At 37.7% G+C, this 17975-nt stretch overlaps 1 protein-coding gene across 1 annotated transcript; it reads right to left on the minus strand.

Moving 5' to 3' along the window:
* Positions 1 to 14763: 14763 nt before the first annotated feature.
* LOC124912997 (bidirectional sugar transporter SWEET13-like) lies at positions 14764 to 15431 on the minus strand. Its single transcript, XM_047453625.1, has 4 exons — positions 15426 to 15431; positions 15161 to 15322; positions 14987 to 15061; positions 14764 to 14859 (listed from the first exon to the last, which is right to left on the minus strand). The coding sequence occupies exons 1-4, from the start codon at positions 15429 to 15431 to the stop codon at positions 14764 to 14766; spliced, it is 339 nt and encodes a 112-aa protein (XP_047309581.1).
* Between the last annotated feature and the right edge of the window lie 2544 nt (positions 15432 to 17975).

A 17975-nucleotide genomic window follows, 5' to 3' on the forward strand; every position in this document is an offset into this window, starting at 1 on the left:
GTAAAAAGTTATTTAAAGAGACATTTTTATTTTTCTATCAAACAATCTTTTGATATTAAATTTTCGTTTTTTGCAAAATTAAGAAATTATATAAATACTTGGAGGAGGAGGAGCTGATTCATGAAGTTGTGGTGGTGACAGATGAGGTGGAGAGAAGTCGATTCATGAAGTTATGGTGGTGGCGGTAGAAGATGAGGAATCAATTAATGAAGTTGTGGTGGTGGCGGTTGAGGAGGAGGAGGATGAGCCGATTCATGAAGTTGTGATGATGTCGGCTGAGGAGGATGAGCCAATTCATGAAGTTGAGGTGGTGGCGGTTGAGGAGAAGTCGATTCATGAAGTTGTCGTGGTGGCGGTTGAGGAGGAGGAGAAGATTCATGAAGTTGTGGTGGTGACGACTGTGGAAAAGGAGGAGAAGCTGATTCATGAAGTTGTGGTGGCGGTAGGGGTGTTCAATATTTGGTATGAACTGAATATCCGACCGAATTCGAATTCACCGAATTCGAATTTCATTTTCGGTTTTCGAATCGAATTTCAAACCAATTCGAATTCAAATACGATTTTCGAATTGGTTTTCGAGTTTGGGTTTCAACTCGAAAACCAAACCGAAAATCGAATTCATTTTTTATTATTTATTCTTTCAAACTTAACTTAAGAATAAGTTCAAAATAATCAAACTAGAATATTTTGAATTAAGATTTATAATAAAAGAAAAAAATGAAACAAAAACACTAGTGGTCTAATGGTAGAATAGTACCCTACTGTTACAGCCTTGAATGTTGGCCTTGGTCTTGGCTTGATTACAGAGGGCCATGACCGAGAGATGCCTAAAAATAAGGTCGCGGGTGTGCGGCATGGGCACCAGAGTGGCGAATTGCTAAGTGTCGAAAATTTCCGTCGGGGCGCGAGTTTTAAAATACAAAGACCGAGAGATTGATGTTAGCATGCGGGTTTGGCTCGGCATGATGCAGAGTGCCGAGACCGAGCTGAAGTGTGGTCGTTATTCCTATGCCTATGTTATTTCTTTGGCTATAAATATAACACTTGAGCTGCACAAAGACGGTTGGTTGAGTTTTGGTAGAAAAATACCCACAACTAGTGAGAGTCATTTTGTGTGCAGCCAAGTGAGTTTATAGTCTTCTTTGTAATAGTTATTTGTGAGCGAAATAATATTATAAAGTTGGGCGTGGCCGTAATTTTGTGTCTTTTACTTTCTTGCATACTTATTGATTGTGTTGTGAGTTTGCTGTTAATTTCTGTGCGAGAAATTAACCTCGGTGTTGGACTTTGGCTGATTGTTTTGGTGCGCAAAACAAGTCACACAATGGCGAAAAAGATAAGAAAAATTCCGCTGCGTTATTTGCCCGTGTGACAGGTGGTATCAGAACCCCTTTTGTGAGTTCTATCAAACATGATAGAAAGAAGAGAAAGCCGAGGCCTTACTTTGGAGATGGAGACAAGATTGAGGCGCTTGGAAGCGTTGGTAGGAGTCCCAAATGATGGAGATGATTCCTCTATATTTGCTCAGATCAATGACTTAAACAAAGAATGGTTGTCTGCTAGAACTTCATTGCTGATGTTTCAGAGATGGTTGGTCGGAGGGCGCTGGTAACTGAAAAGGACCTAGAGTCCAGACTGCAGAAGTTGGTGACTGAAGAGGACCTAGCGGCCAGACTGGAGGAGTTGGTGACCGAAGAGGACATGGACACCAGACTGGAGCAGATGGTAACGGAAGAGTACCTTGAGTCCAAATTGAAACACTTCGAGACTGAAATCAAACTCTTGAAGAGAGTGGTTGAAGCATCAAAGTCGGCTAGCCAGGGAGCGCTGGTGACCGAAGGGGACTTTGAGTCTAGGTTGGAGCACTTTGACATGGAAATCAGACTCTTGAAGAAAGTTGTTGGCAGCAGCCATGCCACAGCCCCTGTTTTTGCATCTAGATTAAAAGTACCGGAACCAAAACCCTTTGGTGGCGTAAGAAGTGCCAAAGAGTTAGAGAATTTTCTATGGGATATGGAGACTACGAAGATCCCTGAAGATGAAAGAGTCTCGATCACAAGCATGTACCTAGCGGGGGATGCAAAGTTGTGGTGGAGGGCGCGCTTATTAGATGATGCGAGTGCGAACCAAACGAAGGTTGATTCGTGGGAAATCATAAATTGTGAGCTGAAGGAACAATTTTTGCCTCGAAACTCATCTTGGAGGGCGAGAGAGTCCCTTCGAAACTTGAAACATACTAGTTCGACCAGGGATTATGTGAGGGATTTTACTTCCCTAATGTTGGATGTGAAAGACATGTCCGAAGAAGATAAATTGTTCAACTTTTTATCTAGTTTACAACCATGGGCGCAAACTGAACTAAGGAGGCAGGATGTGAAGAACTTGCCTTCGGCTATTGCTGCAGCTGATTGCTTAGTGAACTTTAAAGAAATCGGGGGTGAAAGTCCTGATTCTAAGAAGCACACTCAAAGGGACAAGGGGAAAGCTAAATCTTGTGAAAAAGAGGCAGCCAAGTCCGAGAGATCTAGCAACAAGAAGGAAACCAAAGGGAGCTTTGCTTTCCGGGACCGTGCCAACCAGGGGTGCTTTATTTATGAAGGAGACCACCACATGAAGGACTGTCTAAAGCGTGCAAGAGTAGCAGCACTCTTGGCCGAGAAAGATGAGGAACCTAGTGAAGAAGTTCCAGCAAGGGTGAATATGATGCAGCTATTGAGTGCCTTGCATGCAGAGAAATCATTTCTAGGGTTGGGATTGATGTTTGTGAAAGTCTGCATCAATGGAAGAGAGGTGATGGCGCTGCTTGATTCAGGGGCTACACATAACTTTGTTGCAGACCGAGAAATTCAGAAGCTGGGATTGGTGATGTCCCCACACAAGGGCCGACTGAAGGCCGAGAATTCTGAAGCCACGCCAAATAAAGGCATGGCCAAGGCCGACCTCCAGGTGGGAAGTTGGAAGGGGAAGGTCGAGTTGATGGATGTCCCTCTAGATGATTATGAAGTCATTCTAGGACTTGAGTTTCTGGTCCAAGCGATGGTGGTTGTGATGCCTCACTTGGGAGGGATTTTCGTTGGTGATCCCAAGAACCCCTCATTCTTAAAAGGAACTTACAAATCTCCAAAGAAAAGTAAGTCGGGATGCCTTGCAGCCATGCAGCTAGTTGAAAGTCGTGTTGGAGAAGAGGAGGCAGATGCGTCGACTAGGTTGGAGATGAAGGACAAAAAGGGCCAAGTGTCGGCCTGTTCTAAGGTCCCGACGCTTGCTGAGTCCAGACTTTCGAAAGATGTTCGAAAGGTAACCAAGGAGGGCCCTAAACATCAGCCGCGGGTGAAGTTGATGGCTTGTTCAGTATGCAAGCTGGGCAAGACCGAGAAGAAGATGGAAGTGGGTCTGCTGCAGCGACCATCACATATTCTAGGGAGATTGGACAGATATCTCTCAAAGGGCTTCGTTCTCGAATTCCCAAGTGCAAGTGGGAAGATCTCTACTCCGTGTGTGGGTAGATTGGCCAAGTATACGGTCTTAAAGGGGGTGCTAAAGGTGTCTCCAATAGAGGAGACCGAGGAGGGGTGTTCTAAATACTTGGGTGCGGCGAAACTCCTGAAGGCGAGCAGGAAGATCTCGGTCCCGGGAGTGGGCCGATTATACAAATACACGGTCCTGATGGCAAAGCTGAAAGCGAGTTCGGCTAGGAAGACCGAGAAAATTATTTTCATGTGCTTGAGAGAGGCAGGGTTGGTGCAGGCCTCAACGAGGACGTTGGATTCCTCTAGTGGGGTGGTTTGTTACAGCCTTGAATGTTGGCCTCGGTCTTGGCTTGATTGCGGAGTGTTAGATAAAATTAACCGGTCAAATAAAGACTTAACTTAAATAAACTTATTGTCCAGGAATGGTCAAGAACTACAACCGGTCAGAATATCAAACCGGCCAGAAGAAGCAAATGAACAAACCTGAAGTTATTAGGTTGAATATCAAACCGGCTAGAAGAAGCAAATGAACAAACCTGAAGTTATCAGGTTGAATATCAAACCGGCCAGAAGAAGCAAATGAACAAACCTGAAGTTATCAGGTTGAATATCAAACCGACCAGAAGAAGCAAATGAACAAACCTGAAGTTATCAGGTTGAATATCAAACCGGCCAGAAGAAGCAAATGAACAAACCTGAAGTTATCAGGTTGAATATCAAACCGGCCAGAAGAAGCAAATGAACAAACCTGAAGTTATCAGGTTGATTATCAAACCGTCTAGAAGAAGCAAATGAACAAACCTGAAGTTATCAAATTGAATATCAAACCGGCCAGAAGAAGCAAATGAACAAACCTGAAGTTATCAGGTTGAATATTAAACCGGACAAAAGAAGCAAATGAACAAACCTGAAGTTATCAGGTTGAATATCAAACCGGCCAAAAGAAGAAAATGAACAAACCTGAAGTTATCAGGTTGAATATCAAACTGGCCAGAAGAAGCAAATGAACAAACCTGAAGTTATCAGGTTGAATATCAAACCGGTCAGAAGAAGCAAATGAACAAACCTGAAGTTATCAAGTTGAATATCAAACCGGCCAGAAGAAGCAAATGAACAAACCTGAAGTTATCAGGTTGAATATCAAACCGGTAGACTTAATGAACCGAAATGAAGAGAAAACTACTTAGAGAAAGAAGTCAAGAATATCAAACTAAGTACAACTTACAAATCAGTGCAAATAGATACTTTGTGTATTTGCAGAAGATAACATCAAAGGATCAGACTGTGACATTGTCATATCCATACAAGTTTGATGATACTCTGCAGGCTGCAGAAGATTGCCTGAAGAGATCTTTCCACTCTGGGATAATTCAGAGGCGCAACCTTCCAGGTGCAGGCAACTGTCCAACCGACAGTTGTTATATTAAGTAAAAGAGAAATCTAGCCGGTTTGACCTATGCCTTGGAAACCAGAACCGCATTTAATGCAAGGCTGAACCTCTGCTCAGCCAATCAAACTCAAGGATGACCCTGAAGGTATCCGTTGAAGAAATGTGACCGTTGGCACATTTCATCTATAAAAGGAGCTGAAGAGGCAAAGAATACAAGATACGAAAAACCAAGATACAAGACAAGATAAATTAAGTGTGTTTATCTCTCTATAAGATTGAGAGCTTAAGTGCGATTACAATTTCTGTGAGAATTGTAAGAGTAATTATCGAGCAGTAAATAAGACTCAATTGTGTAGTGTGGTTGAGTATTCCTTAGTGAATATCCTTCTCGCGGTTTCGAGAAGAAGGGGTGACGTAGGAGTTTTATCTCCGAACATCCATAAAAACCTGTCTTGTGTTCTTTTTTCTGTCAGGTCTATTTTTCAACCGACTCAATATCCTAACTGACTCATACTAACCGACTTATATCATTCTAACCGATTCACTAAACCTTAAACCGACCTCCTAATTTCCAAACCGATATTCTCCAGATTCTATCTTCATTCATCATATGTGTGTTGCTTCAACCTGAAACAAACCACTTCCGCACTTAAACTCGGTTCAAGGGTTTGTGACAGTTTGTGTAGTATTGAAACCCGGTGTTAATCTCTTACTGGATTAGCGCCAACCGTTGAGTGAAAGTCCTAACCGGCCAGACCCCGGTCCCCCATCCGCGATCTAGATCCTAACACGGAGGGTCAGGACCGAGAGGTGCCTAAAAATAATGTCGCGGGTGTGCGGAATGGGCACCGGAGTGGCGAAGTGCTAAGTGTCAAAAGTTTATGTCGGGGCGCGAGTTTTAAAATACTAGGATCGAGAGATTGATGTTAGCATGCGGGTTTGGCTCGGCATGATGCGGAGTGCCGAGACCGAGCTGAAGTGTGGTCGTGTGCGTGAGACCTAGGTGCAAAAGAGAGACAACGGCCAGCGCATTGAGAGTGCGCGCACCGAGTGCGGAAAATACGGAGTCGACCGAGACGGTTAGAGAAGGACCGAGGGCGATCAGATGAAAGACCTAGAAATGTCGGCATGATGAGTTGTGGACCCGGTAATATCGGAATTATGGGTTGAGGACCGAGAAAGCCGACATGATGGACCGAAGTGGGGGATAAAGTCAGCAGCAGCTGGGTCCAAAGGAAAACATGGGCGTAGTGGACGGTTACAGCCCACTACTTGCAGTTATGCCCACATCTAGCAGCTAGTGGCGCAGCTTGACCGAGGAAGACCGTGAGAATGGATAGTGGTCAGTTGAAGACCGAGTACTGACGGTTGAGACCCACGATTCAGCACCCACGACCGAGCAGTTAGACCCCATGTTCTGAAACAGTTATTTTCCTATGCCTATGTTATTTCTTTGGCTATAAATATAACACTTGAGCTGCACAAAGACGGTTGGTTGAGTTTTGGTAGAAAAATACCCACAACTAGTGAGAGTCATTTTGTGTGCAGCCAAGTGAGTTTATAGTCTTCTTTGTAATAGTTATTTGTGAGCGAAATAATATTATAAAGTTGGACGTGGCCGTAATCTTGTGTCTTTTACTTTCTAGCATACTTATTGATTGTGTTGTGAGTTTGCTGTTAATTTCTGTGCGAGAAATTAACCTCGGTGTTGGAGTTTGGCTGATTGTTTTGGTGCGCAAAACAAGCCGCACAAGGGCGAAAAAGATAAGAAAAATTCCGCTGCGTTATTTGCCCGTGTGACACCTACCATGATATAGACCCCGGGTTCAATTCTTGGTTGGTACATTTTATTTTGAGTTTAAAATAAAAGAAAATTGAATTCAGTTTGAATTCGAATTATTCGAAGTTCAAACCGAATATAAAATTCGAATTCGGTTCGATTTAATTAGAATTTATTCGAATTCGGTTCGGTTTTCGAATTGACGAAAAAAAACAAAAAATTTGAAGAAACTGAATTGAAGAACTCGAATAACCCGAAACCGAACCGATGAACTCCTAGGTGGCGGTGGCTGAGGAGAAGGCGATTTATCATTTCCTACAGCACAACAGCCCTCATAACTATATCCTCATCTTCATTCTCGACCTCAACTGCCAATTATAGAGTTGTCCTTGCTAAGATTCGTAGATGGCTAACACAATATCGCAAAGATTTAAGTCCGTAATTTTCCCAAAAACCTTAATTTCCCATAATTGTTTTTCTGCAACTATGATTCAATATAGATCTCCCACAGTGTATTCATCAATTTATCATGCTCATCAAATAGCTTGCTTACAAATTTTGATCTGTTTTTTTCCCATAAAATTTTCATTGGGTGTTTGGTTTATGACTTTATGTGAATTGGATTGTTTTTCAATAATATATATGAAGATAGATGGAAGTTCATTTTCTTGCTCATTAATGGTTATTCATAATTTTTTTTATTGTGTTACGATGGAAGAAAAATATAGTAAATATTTTGAATCAATATGAGTTGAAATAAAGTTGATATAATACATTTCCCCTGTATTTATTTGTTCTAATTTAGATAAACTTAATGACCAATTTTTAGTTTAGAAAAACATTATATATCCTTGTTGAAGCAAGAAGACTCAAGTACCTTCCCAAGCATTCTTGAGTTATGCACCAATCGATTTGTTTACCAAAATAACATAATTGAATAAATAATTTTTTTATTTAAACTAATCTTCAACTAATTAACTAGTATAAAAGAAAGACATAGTGAAAATTTATTATATATTTAAATTTCAATGCACCATGAAAAAAATAATCAACTTATGCTCATCACAATTGAACTATATAATGCTGCAAAGTTCATACAGAGGATGACATATTTTAATTGTCTAATTGAACAAACAAAAAATTGTGCAAACTAACAATATATTGAGTATTTATATTTAATTGTAGCTTTTCCAATTAATTAGATTTCAAACCGTAAATATTTATATTGAATTTCCATTTAAAAATGGATTATTCATAATTATATGTCATAAATATATATAAATATATATATATATATATATATATATATATATATATATATATATATATATATATATATATATATATATATATATATATATATATATATATATATATATATATATATCCAAGTTAAAATTAACTCATGAAGAAGAACATACCAGAGAGTAAAGTTAAGTTTAAGTAAACAAAATTAATTTTTCAATTCAATCACTTTTCAATCGTTACATACTTATTTCATTAATAAAAAATACTAAAATACTCTTTATTTTAAATTATTAATTTTATTTTATTTATATATATATCATTACTTACATTTTTTTTATCAAAAATAATCACCACCTACTCAACAAATATTATTTTTTCTCCCTTTAGATTTTTAAAAAAAAAACAATCCGAACTACTTTAGTCTATTATTTCCTTTTTTCCATTTTAGTCATATTCTCCTTTAATGCAAATGGAAATATCTACTACTTCAATTTTTTTCAATGGTTTCAATCAATTAAAGTCAAAACAACAACATTAACAACAAAGATATAATGTTACAATGTCATCATATATACAATACAAACAAATAGGAAAATCTTAACCAAAAGCATAATCTTTCCAAATCCCAGCTGAGTGATAGAAAATAAATATGGGGAATTGCAGCAACCAACAACATTATAATTTTATTATTGGGATAATTATACTATCACAACAAGAGTGTAGTACCTTTTATCAAACACAGCCTTCTTGTGGTACAAAGATTCAAACAATGACAAACTTCCCAAAGACAGTACTAAGGTTGAGGCCCAAGTGATCATCGCTTTGGGAGAGAAAAACGGTTACAAGTCACCGGAATTGTCTCACCAAGTTATTGATATTGCGAAGATCAAAGTTGATCCACCCCCATGGAAGACAACAACCACTATAGATGGAAACATGAGGCCTAACATGCAAGTTCCTGTTCAAGCCTAAACCATAACTTCAAGTCCTTTTCATGATTTCAAGCTTTCAAGCTTTCGGGAACTACTGGTTGAATCTACTTGTTTGTTTTAATGTTGTTGTTTTTGCATCAAATAACTTTGTAACAATAAAGTCTATATTCATCTTAATGTGTCCTAACTAGCTAGTTTGCTTAATCCTTCAATATTATTGTATCTTTATTATTATTGTTGTAACAATATGTACTTTGTTGTACTTGCTTAAGAGTTATTATAAATTTCACCTGTAATTCTTTATTTTTATATAGAGTTGTGTTACCTTATAAGAAAATATTGTCTCTTTATATTTATATTTATATTTATATATATATATATATATATATATATATATATATATATATTTATATATATATATATATATATCTTCTATTTTGTAATTATTTTTTCAAAGGTATATATATACAAATATAAAAATTAAATACCATATTCTAATCCAAAAAAAAAACTGATATGAATATACAAATATATACATATGGATATTGACATATGATAAGAAAAACGTGAGATAGTTATGAATAACTAGATGTCAAAATTATTTATATATTGGAACCAAACGTATTAAATTTCAGGAAAAATAACATTTAAATATAAGTTCGTAAAATTAAAAATTTATTTAAAATAAATATAGAATTAATTATAAATTTATTTAAGTAGGAGAGATATGACAAATAATTTAATTAAATAGGAATGTTTATAAAAATATGAAAAAGACCACCATACATACACATACATACACACGTGGTATTAAAGATGTGTCCATTTCTTAAAATAATATTTTTTTGAATTTTTAGGTAAATTTGAGAAAATTTAAAAATGGTTTGAATGTTTGAATTATCATTTTAAAATTGTTTGTTAAATTTGGAAACAAACAGAATTTTAGAATTTTTTTTTTCTTTTAAGTTTTAAAACAAAATAAAAGGGAAAGAAATTTCAGGAATTCAATTAAAAAGAAAAAGGAAAGTTTAAGGTCCATTTTAATTTCAAATTAAATATTTAATTGGTAATGAAAATAAAAGGATCTATTTAAAAATGAAAAAGGCTCAGGGGCCTCTTTGCAACTTCCACCGAAGTTAGGGAATTCGGAAATGAAAAATTCTTTTCCGTCTCCGGCTGCCTTCCGTCCCTCCTCCGTCCGGCCAAGGCGATTTTCGGCTGGCTACCCCTGCACCTGAGACCGAAGGCTACTCGAAGACGACTCCCCGTCGGTCCGTTCATCGTGCCTGGACTCCGTCTTCTTCCCCCTGCCTCTCATTACCTCGTTTCGAATGAATCCCGGCCGATCTCAAAAGGAAGACAGTCATCACCTAGCATGCATCTCTTCTTGATCTCCTGTATTGCGAAAACAGCAGCTGCGGTCCTACGAAGATTCATCTGATCGCCTGGGAGCTTTCCGCATTCTTGAATCGATCTCAAGTCTCACAGTCAAAGCACCAAACGAAGAACAACTAATTAGAATATAGTATGTGCGTTCTTTTCTTTAGGAAAAAAAATTCTCACGGACTAACGCCTATCAATTAATTATTCAGCCAACAAGCAACAAAAACCAAAATGCAGCAATCAAGAATCAAACGAGAAATCTATATACAAAACTTGCAATCAGATTTTTATAAACAAACGACATCGATCGGTGTACAAAACCAATGCCTCAATCACAACATTATGATCTACATTGGATGAGTGAGTACCTGAAGTGACAAGCGAGAGGGAAAATCAAATTGACCGGAGTTGCAGGAGCTTCAGCCGAGCGTTCCCGCTGTTTGTTTCCGTTAATTAACCTAAAGTCAACTTCCCCCTCCCCTTTTATTTATTTATTTCAAATCCAAAGTATAAACCCCTCCAATCTTTCTTAGCGATCTTTACTTTAAACAACTCGGTTCGGCCTCATTTGTAATACTTTGAGTGTGAAATATTTATGGCGGATTCATAACTCAATATAATTGAATCTCCTTTTTGAATTAACCCAAATGGTGCATCCTAGCTCAAGTTACAATTTTCCAAAGTTTTTATTTTATTCACCCTTCAGTTCCTTCGCAATTTCTGAACCAGAGACTTCATATGCTCATAACTTTGGACTCAGGACTCCTCACATTATGAGTGAGTAGGAATTGGAAATGTATGGATCTCGCCCACAATTTTGGTGTTTTGAGGAATTGCCAACAAGGTCCGTGCTGATCAGGAGAACGACTTCACAGGGACATGTCATTTCATGCACCAGTTTCACTACGGGCGACCTGGGGTGACCTGTATAGAGAACTGGAAGGCCTACTTCGTATCATTGGAAAGATAACCTAAAGGTATTTTCATTGATAGCCCATACACCCAAAATGGTTTAGTGATTCAAAAGATATGGTTTTTTATAAGTATAGCCTTCCTCCATTGAGCTTCTGGGATTCAAACATGGGGCATTGACCCTCTTGTGTGTATCGGACGAGTGCCTTAATCGTAGATCCAAGGTTTGGGACCGGTTCCATTCGAAGGATATGTGAATCTGCTTCCCAACTCAAGTTGAATCACTAAAATACATAAACTACAACTCGAGTTATGAATTTTTAAGTGGAAGGGTGTCAATGTTGATCTTCATAAGAACACTTTTCATTTATGTCGACATTTAACCTAGCTTGGGGGTACCATCAGGAAATCGGGCTGAACAATCATCAAGGGGACTCATTTCTCTTTTGAAAACATCCAAGATGATCAAATGTCATCAAATATTGAAACTGGAATGAATTTGTGAAGTTTTAAATTTATTTGTAGCTTGAAAGGACTCCAAATGTACAAATTCCTCTTTTTCAAATAATCCTTTTTTTAAATAACCTTTCAAAAGGCCGGTAAAAAACTTTCCAAGTCCGATTGACTTGTATTTGACCCTTCTTTTACCTGGGTTGACCCGCCGGTTGTCGAATTGACTAAGATTTGACCCGTTCTTTCAGTTTCTCCCCTTTTGAGCATCTTCTGCACATATTTGTAAACAACAATATTATACTCAGATTTTTTCAAAACGTACAATATGAACATGTCGTGGTTCCGATAATCGAATCGTTATGAAAAAGGGTAGTTTGACTCATAACCGGGCTTCAAAAGGACTTTCCCTACATTTTCTCCAATAACAATATTATACTCAAAATTCACGATTTCTCGTGCTGATTGTTCTAAAGGTACAAGGGGACTCAAGACTTGAACATTTTTTAATTCTTCATTTGGATCATCGTTTTTAGGCTTTTCTAAGTCAGTTTTCAGAAGACATTTTTATTTTATTTTTTATAGAGAGAAATGTATATAAACTGTGCCAAGCATTCAAACGAATTAATAGATACTCTCATTATCGATCTCTCCCCCTTTAGAATCCCGTAATATAGAATTATCATCACGTTAAAATGTGACGACTTAAGGGGTTACGGGAAACCCTGAGAAGACCCCCTCCTTCTAATCTCTAAAATCGTGGGGCTTTGAGAAATTTAACATTAAATATGGATAAAATTTTAATTTAATGATACAAATATTCAATAATATGACATATTATTATTTAAAAATTATATCAAACATGCAAAAATTTGATATTTAAAAATATATTTACAAAGTTATTAAAATAAGTGTATAATTTATGTAAACATGAGAATACCCAGCATATATATTGATTGGAGTATTTAGTGTATCACTACCTCTCGTTTTTTAGTTTGCGTCAATGGCGTACACAGTGAATACTTTAAGGGAAAAAACGGAGTGAGGCAGTGAGACCCTCTCTCTTCTTTTATCTTCGTATTGATCATGGAGGTCTTTGAGAGTGTCTTAACGACATTCCGAAATAACCGTCATTACAGATTTCACCCTTTATGTGAGGAGGAGATGATTACACATTTATGTTTCGCGGATGACCTGTTTTTACTCGCGCATGCTAATGTTGATACCATTAACACTATTAAAGATGCACTCAATTTATTTTCTTATATTATAGGTTTAATGATTAACGAGGATAAGAGTTCGACATTTTATGATTGTGTGGATGATGACATAGAGGCGCAGATTCAAAGCATTATGGGCATTAGCGAGGGTTCATTTCCGGTTTGATATTTAGAGATTTCACTCACGACTAGACAGATTCAGATTGTAAATTGTACACCGCTCATTGAAAAAGTTAAAAACGTTATCATGGGATGGGCAGTGAAGAAGTTTTCATATGCGGGTAGAATTGAATTGGTGGGTCGCGTTGTTATGAGTTTGATTGGCCATTGGTCTCAACAGATTGTTCTCCCGAAAAAGGTTATGAAAGAGCTCGACACTTTGATGCATAATTTTATATAGGGCATCCAAGGCCGTGGGGTTAAGAAAGGTAAATGGTTTGATGTTTGTAAGCCAAAAGACTAAGGTGGCATTGGTTTGAGTAATTGCATTGAATGGAACCGAGCAGTTACTTATAAACATCTTTGGGCGATACAAGGGAAACATGAATCGTTGTGGGTCAAGTGGGTTCACTCGATATTCCTGAAGAGAGAACTAAGTGTTTGGACAAGCGAAGTGAAGAATGACATGACGTGGTCCCTTAAGAAGATTCTGAAATTAAAAAGCAGCGTTGCATAAATCTTTGACATTCGACTTGGGGACGGACGGGGTACTCTTTTCTGGAACGACCCGTGGTTTGAGAGCCGACCACTTATTGATATGGAAGAGTTCTGAGGTATGACGATAAGGAGAGACTGTGTGGCTCTCACAGTTTATAATATTCATGGTGGACTTTTGACCTCCGTTATTAGACGGGTTCCGAAGGGAAGGAGAGTTCTTGATCATTTATGCGGTATTCAATTGAGCGATAGAATTGATGTTCACTTGTGAAATGCTGAGGAGGAAGGAAAATTAAAGTCTTAACAAGATTTGGAGCATCATAAGAGAAAGAGGTTAAGTCGTTAATTAGGCATCTCTTGTTTGGTCATCCAAAGTCATCCCGAGGCACCGTTTCATACTTTGGTTGGCTTTCCATAGAAGACTTAGTTCTCGGGATTGAATTCAATCATACATGGACATTCCGGATGCTAGTTGCTCACTTTGTGATGGGAATACGGAGACGATTGATCACTTACTCAAATGTTGTTCGTTTACAAGGAATATATGAAATAAGTTCACTTCGGTGAAATCTATTTCGAGCTTTCCGGAGGCATGAGAGAAGATTATAGCGGTCGTCCAAGATAGAACTAAGGCTAATAAATTTCCAGCACACGTTTTCAAGTACGGTTTTGCCTCTATAGTGTATCATGTTTGGGCTGAAAGAAATGCACAGGAGTTCAAAAGAGTGCATCAAAGTATTGATCAAGTTTGGAACGATGTTGTCTTTGATTGCGGGGCTCTTATGAGGACATGGAGGGAAGATCCCCAAAGGCGAACGCGAATGGAATCTATGTCGGGATTGGAAGATTTCATACGAGAAAGTCACTTCTTCAGAAAATTTTAAGGCGAGATAAGAGTTTTATTGTTTGTGTTTGTAATTCAATTGTAAAAGTCATAAGACTTGTTGTTGGATTGTTTGGATTGTTTGTCTTTCTTTTGAACTTTGATTCTATCTTTCTAGGTTGTTAGAAAGATAGACGAAACCTTGTCCATTTTTTTCCCTTTTGGGGTTTTTTTAATTAAATGATAATAAGTCGTTTTCCCAAAAAAAAAATAAACGAGGAAACATGATAATATGACATCAATATCAATACATAAAGTAAGTAAGATATAGTATCATAGAAACCTTTTTCATAATATAAGGTTACCTAATTAACTATAACTTAATGAATCTTAAAGCAAAGGCCCGAGTCGAATATGAACGTTTATATACGATGCCCAGCTCTAGTACCAACAAAAATAATAATTATAATAATAATAAAGCGAATATATTAAATACTCTTATACGCCCTCTGCTCGTTCATTATTTGCTCCCTTAAACCACCAGTAAAATGCCATCTGAACCACCCCGAATGCGAAGCCTATCACATTCGAAAACTACAATAAAAAAACATATCAACAAAAATGAGAAATAGTTAGTTCAATTATATATTTAACTAAATTTAAAAATAAAACTAACCAGAATATTTATGTTCTTTATAAAATATCCGTAAAAAAATCAGACCACAGCATTGATTGTGAGGGTGACAGTAAGTAAGAGTGGCATAAACTCCACGTTCCTGCTTTGAATCACTTGTTTCTATACAAAAAATAAAAATAAAATTGGTTAATAAAATTGTACAAATCTAAAAAGTATATTGTACGAATAAATAAATTGAAATAAGCGACGATCACTTACCAAGATAAGGAGCAGTGCTGCAAACAAACAAATCGATGATGAAAGGCAGATCCATCCTACAATATGTCGGCGGTGTAAGACGCCGTGGACTAGAAAATGTGTCAAAATGACCATGACGATATATCTCCCCAACATCGCGACATGTAGTCTGACTGTTCTAATCTACATTAATAATAGATATTTAACAACAATATTTTAGTAAAAAAAATGTCGAAATCTAATATTACGTAACTTTTTGTGAAAATAAAATAAAAATCAAATGTACCTTCATGGGTGCGTAAAAGATGTAGAGTCTGATATAAATTGACTCTATAAAACAGCCAAACACATTTATAGTGATTAGAAGATTTGGTTGTCTGTTTTCAACGAAGCGTAGTATAGTAACAACATAGCTATAGTTAACACACATGTAGAAATGACCAATCTTCCACCCCACTTAAAAACAATATAATGTCTCAATTTTATGTGTGTCGTGTCTTAACCTACTCAAAATATTATGATTCACTGATGAATCTAAAACAGGTTGGTTCAGTTCAAGAATACAATATGTAATACATGTCGATTTCTCAAAAATTATATAGCATGCCAAGGGAATACGTTATAGACAACTACTTGTTCGGCTTGAGGGAGGAGATTGTGAATTGCATCAGGTTGCGATTTCTTGGGTCCCTAAACGAAGTCATGGCCATGGACAAGGTCCAAGAAGCAACATATAGGTCCCTTGATGATCAGCAAACACTTGTACAGTTCTGAAGCACCGCACTGCGTAAGCCATCCAATGTCAACACGACTTGGCCAAACACCAACCGGATTACCGACCCCAAGAATTCTTCCAATGCGTCTTCTTCCAGCATAAACCAGGGCTACATGAAACAATTAGACTCGGATTCAATGAATTAAAAAAGGAAGAAAGACCTATGTTATGCTTGCAATGAAAGGTGGGAGCCCAACCATAGGTGCAAATCCAAATTGTTCATGGTTTCGGCCAATAATCAAGAAGTCACACTATATCGTCACGAACCCAATCAAGAACCAGTCTTTGATGATCCTCCTTTGCTTCTTGGGGCTGGGGATGAACCCGTCATTTTTCTACATGCATTGACCGGTTCTAAAACTTTTCAAACGCTCCAGATCCTTGGAATAATCGTGAACGTGCCGGTGGTGATCCTGATTGATACAAATAGCAACCATAATTTTATCAATAGCATGATTTTGGAAAAAAAAAATAGGCCACAAAAACATGACAACATGGACGTAGTCGGTCTGAGTGGCTGATGGCTCAAATATTTTAAGCTTTAGCATCTACAAAGACCTAAAATAGTCAATGGAGGGAAACAACTACCAAATATAAATGAAGGTAATTTCCATGGACGGATATGATATTGTGTTGGGCATTGAATGATTGTTTACTTTAGATCCCTCATCCTGGAATTTCGAAAAGCTAACCTTTCTTCATAAAGGGTATTCCTCGGGCATAGGTCAATATGATGCATGGCAACCAGCTGGAGAAGACCTTGGAAAAATATAGTGTTGCTGCCATGGTGCAAATAACGAACAAGAATGAAGGCCAAACTGTTTCACTTGCGACATTGACGTTAGAAGAAATTCCTAAATATCTCCAACAACTATTTGACGTTGGTGAAAATGGAGTGAGGCAGGGAGACTCTCTCTCTTCTTTTATTCTTAACGACATTCCGAAAGAACCGTCATTACAGATTTCACCCTTTATGTGAGGAGGAGAGGATTACACATTTATGTTTTGCGGATGACCTGTTTTTACTTGCGCACTCTAATGTTGATACCATTAACACTATTAAAGATGCACTGGTATTGCAGGTTTAATAATTAACGAGGATAAGAGTTCGGCATTTTACGATGGTGTGGATGATGATACAAAAGCGTAGATTCAAAGCATTATGGGCATTAGCGAGGGTTCATTTCCGGTTCGATATTTGGGGATTCCACTCACAGCTAGACAGATTCAGATTGTACACTATAGACCGCTCATTGAAAAAGTTAAAAACATTATCATGGGATGGGCGGTGAAGAAGCTTTCCTATCCGGGTAGAATTGAATTGGTGGGTTGCGTTGTTATGAGTTTAATTGGTCATTGGTCTTAGCAGGTTGTTCTCCTGAAGAAGGTTATGAAAGAGTGACACCTTGATGTGTAATTTTATATGGGGCAGCCAAGGCCGCAGGGGTAAAAATGATAAATGGATTGATGTTTGTAAGTCGAAAGATGAAGATGGTATTGGTTTGAGGAGTTGCATTAAGTGGAACCGAGCAGTTACTTATAAACATATTTGGGTGATACAAGGGAAACAATAATCATTGTGGGTCAAGTGGTTCACTCGAGATTCATGAAGAGAGAACTAAGTGTTTGGACAAGCAGAGTGAAGGATGACATGACGTGGTCCTTTAAGAAGATTCTAAAATTAAAAAACAGCGTTGCATCGATTTGACATTCGACTTGGGGACGACGGGGTACTCTTTTCTGGCACAACCCGTGATTTGAGAGTCGACTATTTATTGATAGGGAGTAGTTCTGAGGTATGAGGATAAGGAGAGACTATGCGGATGCCACGATTTATAATATTCATGGCGGATTTTGAAATTCAATTATTAGACGAGTTCCAGAGGGAATGAGAGTTCTTGATCATTTGAGCGGTATTCAATTGAGCGATAGTGTTGATTTTCACTTGTGGAATGCTGAGGAGGAAGGAAAATAAAAGTCTAACAATATTTGGAGCGTCATAAGAGAAAGATGTCAAGTCGTTAATTGGGCATCTCTTGTTTGGTCGTCCAAAGTCATCTC

This window comes from Impatiens glandulifera, chromosome 1 (genome assembly GCF_907164915.1).
Source record: "Impatiens glandulifera chromosome 1, dImpGla2.1, whole genome shotgun sequence".
NCBI lineage: Eukaryota > Viridiplantae > Streptophyta > Magnoliopsida > Ericales > Balsaminaceae > Impatiens > Impatiens glandulifera.